The 10,255-nt window shown below is 41.3% G+C and overlaps 1 protein-coding gene across 6 annotated transcripts in view; it reads right to left on the bottom strand.

The window, feature by feature from the left end:
• Nucleotides 1-314: 314 nt before the first annotated feature.
• Nucleotides 315-10,255, bottom strand: part of ACSL4 (acyl-CoA synthetase long chain family member 4) — a 173,273-nt gene continuing 163,332 nt past the window's right edge. For all 6 annotated transcript variants that reach the window (XM_069211456.1, XM_069211482.1, XM_069211466.1 and 3 more), the window contains exon 16: nucleotides 315-2,518. In XM_069211456.1, coding sequence (XP_069067557.1) covers nucleotides 2,361-2,518 — 158 coding nt within the window. In that variant the 3' untranslated portion in view covers nucleotides 315-2,360. The remainder of the gene's footprint in view (nucleotides 2,519-10,255) is intronic.

Genomic DNA, 10,255 nt, shown 5'->3' with positions numbered 1-10,255 from the left:
TACTTGGTCGCTGCGCTCGAGGAGGGCTAACCACAGAAAAAGGCATGATGTATGCGTGCCTTCCACTAATCAAATGAAGCGGATTCTAACAGGCAAGCCAACTTGCCAATGAAAGACACTGACATGACGTCGACAGGGGTCCGAGCCCTTTTCTAATACCTAAAGCGTTTCGCTAGTGATACGCATGCGACACAGGCTCAACCCTAAAAAGGCTGACTGTTAAATCGACTTGACTCAAAAACATCCAAAGGGACAGAACCCCACAAATATAAAGAATGAAAAGAAATTTATAAAAAAGCAAATAAAGGTACACATTTGCAGCCTAAAACAAAGCAAGGCTTTATTATTATTTATTTTTTTAAATCGTATTCAAGAACTTTCAAGGACAACAGAAGTATTCACCTCAACCAATAAAAAAGTCATACAAATGGAGAGGCATTAATGAATACGTATGTACAATGCAAAGTTCATAAAAGGAAAAGAAAACCACAAATAGTGCACTGAAAGGAATTAGGAGAACACACAGAATACAGGTGAGATCCTTTATGATGTAGTGCAAACTCTGTGCGGTGCCTGGAAACTGATTGGAAGCAAGTGGTGCAGGAAAGGCAAATCATTTCGACACTCAGGCTAGTCCAAGCAAAACCGTCACACTTTGGACTTTCGATATGGGTAGCTTTGAAACAGGTCATTGTGCGTTTATGGTCCCTTCTTGGTACTCGTTTTATACTCAACTAGCATCGTCGTTTACCTTGAATTCGTCAGCTTAGTCTTGAATACTGAAGGTAGTTTTTCTTTTACACAGCAAGAACGATGAGCGAAGAGAGAAAGTTTTCCCCATGGCAGTGATGTGCTTAAGGTACAAGTACAGTTTTTGGTTGCGATTCATAAATAGAAGTGAGGATTCATTGATAGAATGTTCTTCAAAAGTGTAAATGAGCTACAGACTCCCACTAAGTGCGATGATAAACAAAAACAAAAAAACCTGAGGATTACAGCAGGTAAAATGTGCCATTAATTCTTATCCATTAAATACTCCAAATCCAGCTTCTAGAAAACCTCCTTCTGGGTTACAAAGACAAAACTAGATCTGTATATATACACATTTCAACAGTTGCAACCAGAAAAAAGGTTTTCCCTCAATAAATATTGTAGATTTTTCTGTTAATGAAAACCCACCGTCTCCCTATACCCGTTCGAGAGTCCATATATGTACACAGCAATATATTCAATCCATATAAGATGATCTAAAATAATTTAAAAGTGCAATGTATAACAGTATCAATAGTTTTCACTCGTTATCGACTACATCTGAATATAGACAGCCGGCCAGGAAAAAAATGCCCAGAAATTGTAACAGATCCTTTTCGACTTTACAACTTCAACATGGCAACCCGTTAATTAGAGCATCTGAAATTTCCAGTTTCTAATACAATTTTTTTTTTTTTTTTTTTTTAAACATACACCACATAATGAAATTTAGTTAGTGATTAACTGCTTTCTGCACAATTCTTAAAACAACCAGTATTAATCATGAATCCCATAAATTGCTGCAATTTCTTTGCCCTACTCGGATTATAGCTGCAGTCTCACATGCACAAATGGAATGTAATCTCGCCCATCAGGCACCATATGCCCATCAGAGGGAGGTGCACTAGATTTCTTAGGCTGATGAGCTAAAGCGGGAGCAGTATTTCGAAAAGGGCTCCACTGCGTTCACTTAAGACCTTTTCTTAGCGGGTACAACAAAAAGCAATGCACGCGTTTTAAGTGATCCCTTTTCAGAACTGATCTAACTCACACACTTGCACTAGTATCCACCCTCTTAAATAAATGGGCAAGCTCGAACCTGACTTCACCATTAGCTTTGATCTTTTGAATGAAGTATTAGGACAGACTCGTGTCAAAATACATCCCTTCTCCAAATTAGAAAAAAACGCGTATGGTTCATTCTTCCGCACTATTGCTCGTATAGACAAGGCATAAATCTGCAACATTTTACATTCATTTTTCTGCTTTAAGTAGAAAACAGCGGCATACAGAGACATAAATAATGTACATATCCTTTTCTCGACACAAAACAAAAATAAATAAGTATAAAAATACAAATAGTTAATGATTTGTTATCAAAACAATTCCTGGACTAGTTCCCTTTTTGAAATTGATTCTGAAAAGAAATGTGGAAAAAAACCAAACAAACATGACAACAACTTGCACTCAAACAAAACAAAAAAACAAAAAAACCCCCAAAAAAAATCAAAATCAAATTTGGACAACGTGTGTATAAAGCTCTCTCAAACGTTGCCCTTAGCGAAAACTCCCTTGAACACAGTCCGGACTACTGCGCGTCGAGAAAGGTGCTATTTGCCGCCGTACATTCTCTCGATGTCGTTGAGGTAATGGTTTCTCAACTCTTTACGTTTCAGCTTGAAAGCGTCAGTCACAAGGCCTGTTTCTGGAGTCCATGGCTCTGGGCTTAGTCGTACCTTGATGGGTATCTCGAACCGTTCTAATTTCACTGTTGGAGAGTCAGAAAACACAAAAGAAAGGATTAGTGAAAATGTTCTTTCGAAGCTCATCAGTTTGTAATGCATGTAGAAGGCGCACTGTACAAAGACCTCTGGAACAGCATTCATTCTGTTTACACCATAAGCCCACGACCCAATGCTACACCAGAACGGATTCACATAGAATTGCATTTGAAAAACTGCAACAAGGTCACAATAAACTACAGCTGTAGCCATTCAACCGAGGCATTTCGGGGTCTAGTCAGAAGCAGAATTGTCATCTGCAGTGGACTCTTTTGCACCCCTAATTTCAATTCAGGTGTTCAAAAACACTTGTTAAGTAGACCAAAAGAGCACAGTGGGAAGGAAAAATAACGTGATGGTTTTGTGAGTTTTAATCTATCCTCTCCTTCCTTCAGGACAGTTTGTAAATTAACTGCATCGAGGACAGGAAAGAAGGCACTTTAATACTCAGGAGCGTCCCCCTGTTTGCTGCCCAAGCCCACCCCCTAATTTTCACCCCATTAACCAGTTGTTAAGTTGTTGAAGTGTACAATTCGCACATTAAAGTAGAGGTTGAACATATTATTGCAGTAAGATATGGGGCAGTTTTTAATATTTCAAGTCTATACATTTCCACTGCTTTATAACCCTTGCTTTCTCACTGAAAGTATTTCCTTTCAAATGCTCCATTTGGCAATCTTTTTTCCAATTTGTTCTTGGGAGGACCACCCATCCTGGACCGCACATTTGTCCATTGAGCTGGCTCGCTTCACTCGCTACATAAAAGTCGTACGCAGACTTTTACGCCCCACCACTTTCAAATGTCACCAGCCGCCACTGAGCTGAAGGGAGAGAAAACTGCCTTTGCAAGACGAGGTTTTTGGATATAGGTCGCATATAACATAGTCAGAAAGCTGCATCTTTGCTAGGGTGTAACATTAATACAGATTTTTTTTTAAATAGGCACTGCTAATGCTGTTTCTGAATTTCTAGGACTGATACATGAAGATGTTCTGTAAGTAATTGTATTTTACTCCAGGTTGAGGTAGGACTTATTGATTTCCAACAGAAAGAAGTGCTTATTCGTGGACAAAACAGTTTTGTTATTCCAAAGGTTTTAAAGTAAGGCAGAAGGTCACATTTTATGAAATGTGATATTTTGTGTACGTCCACTGGACTCCTATCCTCCTTCGCAGATGTCCATTCCGGTTCTAATACCGCGGGGACAGAAATACAGAACATTCAGGGTTGATAGTTATGATTGTGGTGATATTTTCCATCAAAGCACAAGCACTGGCAAAGCCAACAAATATGGCGTTGGATGCCAACCTTTAACTTTGTTCATGTTTGTTTCATCATCGATTTTGTAAAATTCTATTTTTGGTTGAGCTGCACGTCCATTGTAGATTTAAAAAAAAAAAAAAAAAAAAAAAACCTAACCAAAAAAAACAGCCAAAAGCAAAGCAATTTTTTGGTGTCAAAAATGACTCATTGCCATGGTAGTCTGGGGGCACTGAAAATAACCAATTTGTGTTTGGATGCGTTTGTGAGAATGCTGTCACTCAGTGAAGTTAACCATTGGCTGACCCATTACCCGATGTAATGGGTAGTGAGTGGGCAGAATAAAAATGTGAGTGAAAAATGTGGCTAATCAGGCACCAGCGTTGTAACTTCTAACCTAGACCGGGATGTCGGTGTAATGTTTATTAGCCTATTAAGACGACACCCTATGGGACACTAATTTTAAATAATTTCTTTCAATCAGATAGCCTTTAGTCAAATTCAAGACACTGGATGAGCTCTTCTGGTTCAAAACCGCACATTGGAACATATTTGCACCAAGTGGCAAAGTTGTAAAAGTGGTTTGTAGTTTTTTTAATTCAGGTGTCTTGTGGAGGGGTGAGGCCATATGTGCATATTTTGTCTCTCACTTTTTTTTTTTCAAAATCCCGACTTTCATTGTAACCTATTTACAATGAAAGTCGGGATTTTGTAAAAAATAAAATAAAAAAATAATTATAGTTAAAAAACATGTATTTTTTGTAAAAGTAATGAGTAAAATCCGTGTCGCTGTGATCAATAAAACATTGGGTACTTAATGTCAAAGAAAGCACACAAAATGGTTGAGCTAGTTCCTAGTTTTTAGGATCCAAAGTACCCTACTCAAGTTTTTTTATTTATTTTTAAGGCTGCAGCTGTTTTAATACGTGTGGTGCATTCATCTCAGATTATTTGCCCAGGGGCCTCCAGTGGTAATCTTCCTAAAGGTGCTCCCTGGTCTTAAAGTCCACAGCGGTTAACAAGGTGCTCTCTAGAAACTGGTGCTTTAAGATACTGGCAGAGGCTGGCTTATAGCAAAGTCAGCTGCGCTGAGATTGCATGAAGATTGGGAAACCATGCATCCTACATTCCCATACCTTATGGCTCATGACCCATAGTGAGCTATGCTACATAACCCTTATTAATAAATGACAGACCACACTATAAACCCCAACTCTCTCAAGTGCTTCATCACCTTAAAAGCTCATCATGTCATGGAATGAGCGTCATAACATTTCAGAGGCATCCTAGGTACATTTGTAAGACTGAGCTAGCAGGCTGCTTTATCAGAAATGAAAACCATGAGCTATGAAACGTTGTTGCAGCATGAGTGCAGCTGCTGGTGGGAGACTACGTCCCACCAGCAGCCTCTCAGAGCCTGCAAGGAGGAGGGGGCCTTGTCCACACACACTTATAGGCGCTTCTACAGTCCCACAGTGTAGGACGCACCCGGTAAAGTCCAGGCCAAGAGCAGGCCCGTCTTTGACTGTCTGAGCCTCGAAGAGGCTTGGCTTGGCCCCTCCCAATGGCCCCTTGATTGAATCCTTGAGCTTCATCGCCTCAGATTGTCATCTACAAGGTTGGTGATCCATATCTTTATTAGCCAGGGGTTTCCCATTTTGGTTATTCACATGTTCAATGGGGAAGGGTAAAGCAAATGACTCACTGCCATAAGGCGAGAGTAAGAAGAGAGCAAATGGCGAGAGTATTTTATCTAACTGCTCCATTGGAGACATTTATATGCTCAGAGGAAGTTGATCTCCTACCATCTGATTCATCATCGGTCTTACCGTCAGATAGTTCTATACAAACCAAACGCCAAAACCAGGTGATTTTATATTGAAAACAATTTGCCAAAAAAACCCGATATATTTTAAAGGGCAGATTCACATGTCATCCACACTAGTAGGTGTTGTCTACGAGTGTTTAGTCTGGAGAAGCACACACTCAGGATTCAGAACATAACAATGGTTAGCATTGACTTTAATAATAAAGAGGTTTGCTTGCGTAGAAATACATTTTTTTTTTTTTTTTTAGCAGCTTAAGGATAATGAAAGACTAGGGGGGGGAAAAACCTTGATTATGATAGGAACTTATGAACTGCACAGTAACAAAAGGATTCGGTGAAAACAGTATTCCACCGAGCTGTGCACATAAAAAACTGTTCTTTGTATTATACACGCTCTTTACAGCAGGCATATTAACCATCTACGATACCTTTGATGAGTCCAAACTGTCACTAGACAAAATTCCCAGCTCTGCCCAGCAGGTATATTAATCACCAGTTATCCTGGCACTATTATTTTTGCTTAGGAACTGCTGGTTGCTCAAGGAACTTTGCAGAGCTTTTAAAACTGCTGCACAAATTAAGTAATAAATATAAAAACACACACGTTTCGGTCGAGAAGTCCCCGCTGGAGAAGTCCTTTAGTCCCAGCCCTGCGCACCCCCTAGAAATGTGTCACGGTCCACAGGTTGGGAACCACTGATCTAAACCATCTAAACGCTTTCCTGACTCTGTGGGTACCAGGTCAATCAGGTAACAGAGGGCAAATCACTTGCTTCAGTTAACTGCAACCCCTCTATGGAAAGATCACCTGACAGATGCAGTGAATCTGCTTTTGAGAACATCCACCAGCAGGCCCTTTCATCCCCACTGAGCCTTCTCGTGTGACCCCTCAAACTGATAACTCATTTAATTGTGAGGCTGTAATTACTGAGCAACATTCCCTTAAGAATGAAATTCACGAGTTAAAATCTTTGGTGGTGTTGTTAGTAGAGATTATAAAGGTAGCCCAAAACTGACTTTTCTGGGTCCAGTTTTTCCACATCCACCACTGGTCTTGGTGCCAATAATGCTGCTGCAAACAGGCTGATTCGTTACTCAGAAGTGGCAATACAGAAAATACCTAATCCTGCACCTACGTGTACCAATCATGCCACGGAGCAGCACAAACGCCATACATACATCTGGTTAGATCATACAGCCTCTGGTTAGATCAAGGCAAACAACATCTTTAACCAGAGTGAGGGTGGACACATTATCTGGCAATAGCTGGAGCATGTAGCAATGGATCAATAGACACATTGCCCCACATAGATTCTCCCCCCACCCCCAACCCCCAAAGCTACTCCATTTGTTTTGGTGATCAGGAATGTGCCAAAACCTACCATGCCGGAGACAAAGGATTTTTTAAGAAACAAGTATGTTCACTGGCTCAGGCTCCACCTGAAGGGTATAAATACTCTGACCAATGAAATATCATGGCTACACTTGTAGCTTCAATTGTGATCATCAACTTTCCTTCGCCACATTTTATGCTAATATCCTATTATGCTAAGGCAGATCAGTCTGAAGGTCTCCAGCATGTGCACCTTGGCTACTTCTACAAACCACAAACCAACCATAATCTGTAACCAGCATATATCTGCCCCATGACTAACTGGAACTTGGTGCCCTGCATCTGACCTATTACTAACCAATCGCTATCAACCTTTAGAGAATGTGGAGTAATTAGATCAACATGAGTCAGATGATCTGACCCAAAGGGGGAGTGGGAGGGAAGTTACTGGCACCTCTTAGTTTAGATAGTCAAGTGGTCCAGCTCGATACCTCTGCCCTGGCAAATACATTAAGTCTAATAATAGCTTTGTCCTCAACCAATGGGCAGAGTCAACAGGGGACTCCATCACCGCTACCTGTTTTAAATGAGAGCACTAGCCCAGCTACTTTTACGGTCACTGGTTGGGAACATGTTGATGGCAATACAGTTTCCAACACTAAACTAGCATCATGGAATCTTGCTGGGTTATCCTCAAAATTATCCTGTCCAGATTGTTTTCAGTTCATTGGCAGGTGTTACATCAGTCTCCTTCAAGAGACCTGGTCTATGTTGCCCCAATTCGGTACTGGTTGTGTGAGCTTTAGCCAGGCTGCTGTATCAGTAGGGAATGGCAGGCCATCAAGGGGTTACCGATTTGGGTGAAAACCACTCGATCCTGTTTGACTAGGGGGGCTAATTTTGGCTGTTCAGACTTAATGTGGGCTCTCCAGACTTAATGCGTCTCAGCTTTGGATTTTCCACCAATGCAATTTATTAACTCTAAAATTTATAATTTAGATCTGGGGCTATAAATCTGAGTCACCGGTTATTAATCTTTTGGATACACACCGAGCAGGTCTCCCCATAATACCAGCCTCATTGATTACATAGGTCACCCTTAGGGCACTGGGAAATATATTGAATACTTGCAATGCACCATTCAATAAAAGGCTCACAATGACTAACAACCGATGTAGAATTAAATGGAGTGCTATGGTGCAGTCCCCCGAGTCATTGGGGGAGGTTTATACGGTAGTAGCTGACCGCACTGGAGTCATGCTTTCACTGGTCTGTCATTGGGACAACTAGATACCCTGGGTAATTCACAGACATCCACAATCAGATGTTCTCCAATAAGGAATTATTTTTTGTGGAGACCAAGCAGGCAGATACCACCCCACTCCTACTTGGTATAACAAACACAGCAGATCTGCTAGGAATGCTCTCTCAAAGACTATAAAAACAAAGAATTAGCACCTGATCCAAGCAGCTAGAGAGACATAAAACCACCACCACGGCCAAAAGAGATTGGGAGAAAGGTAGGTGGGTAGGAATGTTGAGTGCAGTCAGGGCACAAAGGACCACCGCTCATTCTGGAACATTATTGCTACTGGAACCAGCAATGGCCATTGCCTTATTGAAAATAATATCTAAGCAGCAGATTGTATTGATACTTTTCCAGAACTGAATTATTCTCCGCCAGAGATGGAAGCCGCTCAGAATGAATTACCAGGGCTTATGGCACAAAGTTCATGTCCTTACGTAGGAACCTCAGGGCCGGTCAGTCAGTCGAGAGGGCTAGCCAAGCAGAGTATTAAAAACCTGGACCATTTACTGCTATCTCTCGTACTGAAATAATGAATACCATTTCTATTTCTGCTATCGAAATAAGCAAGGCCACAGAGGTAAATATTGCCAATAAACCACCAGGACTTGATAAGATTCCCTGCGATGTATTTTCTGCCGAAATAGATGTCTGGGAGACTATTTCGTACTCCTCTTTAATGTCATCTTGAGAGGTGCACCTATGCCCCGACTTGGGCCGGGAAAGGCTTTTCCTATTTGAAAAATGGGCTCCAGGGCACTACAGTCCAACTGCAGACCTATAAACCTAATACAGTACCCAACAATTATTCAGCCAGATTGTTCTGTATAGGCTACATGAGTGGTTATTCTCTTCTGAGATCCTTTCACCCCTGCATGCTGGTTTCAAGGAATGCACAAGTACCATCGACCAGGTGTTTCGTCTCCAGTTACTCTATTGGAAAACTGTCACAGTGGGTTGTGGTAGCCTATATGTGGTATTTGCAGACCTTCTGTATGCCTTTGACTTAGTACCAAGAGCCACCTTGTGGCATGTGCAAGCCAGAATGGGGTCCCTGTGTGTTTACTGGATGTTATTATTAGACCGCATTAACAACTATGCACAAGTCAGGTGTGGCCCAATGGGCAAACTGATAGAACCAATCCCTGTTAATAGGGGTGCGTCCTTGACCCTACCCTGTTTAGTCTGTTCATTAATGACCTAGTAGGCTTTTCGGAGAATTGTGAGAACGATGCACAAAGGCTAGCAGGCATCAGGGATCTCAGGCTTTCTGTTTGCAGATGATACACTTACCTAAATCACCTATGGAGCTTCAGAAATGATTAGATCGTTTCGAGCACTTCTGCAAACTAAAGGGCTTAAACATAAACATAGGGAAGATCAAGTTTATGGCCTTCAATCCCTGTAATTATACCATAGCTATCCCCTTTGCTTAATGGGGGTCCCACGAAGATGGGTCACACCCATGATTACCTGAGGACTACACCAATGGAACACTTTGACTGGCTTACCCACATAGTCTACCGTAGGCTAAAACTGGAACATCAATCATGGAGTATAGTGAAGTAGCAACGAGGTTCTCAATTTCACCAGCTTTAAAAATCTATAACCTCCAAGCATTAGGGTCAGCTCTTTGTGGTGCTAAACTGTGGGGGTTTTAAGTATGTGCCTGCTCTAGTGGTGGTTGAAAATCGATTTATGTGATAACCAACAGTGGTCTATTGGTTCCCCTTAAATTAGACCTAGGGCTAACATCGATTTCCTATAAGGTAGGGTGGAGGCCTATTTTATATTGGAGAATAATTTGGGTGACTCCAGAGCTGTCCTCTTATTGACAAGGCCTAGAGGGAATACCAGGCATTTCTAGGTCATCTAATATACCATGGATTAGGAACATAAAAATGCGCCTTATCCGGATTTAGAGTCTGTGGGTTAACCTGGAGGAGGCCAGTGTGGTATCAAAAATAGCCATGAAGTCCAGTTATTGGCAATATAAA

This window comes from Pleurodeles waltl, chromosome 2_1 (genome assembly GCF_031143425.1).
Source record: "Pleurodeles waltl isolate 20211129_DDA chromosome 2_1, aPleWal1.hap1.20221129, whole genome shotgun sequence".
NCBI lineage: Eukaryota > Metazoa > Chordata > Amphibia > Caudata > Salamandridae > Pleurodeles > Pleurodeles waltl.
Note: the sequence above shows the minus strand (reverse complement) of the source record. Positions and strands in the feature narration are given on the sequence as shown.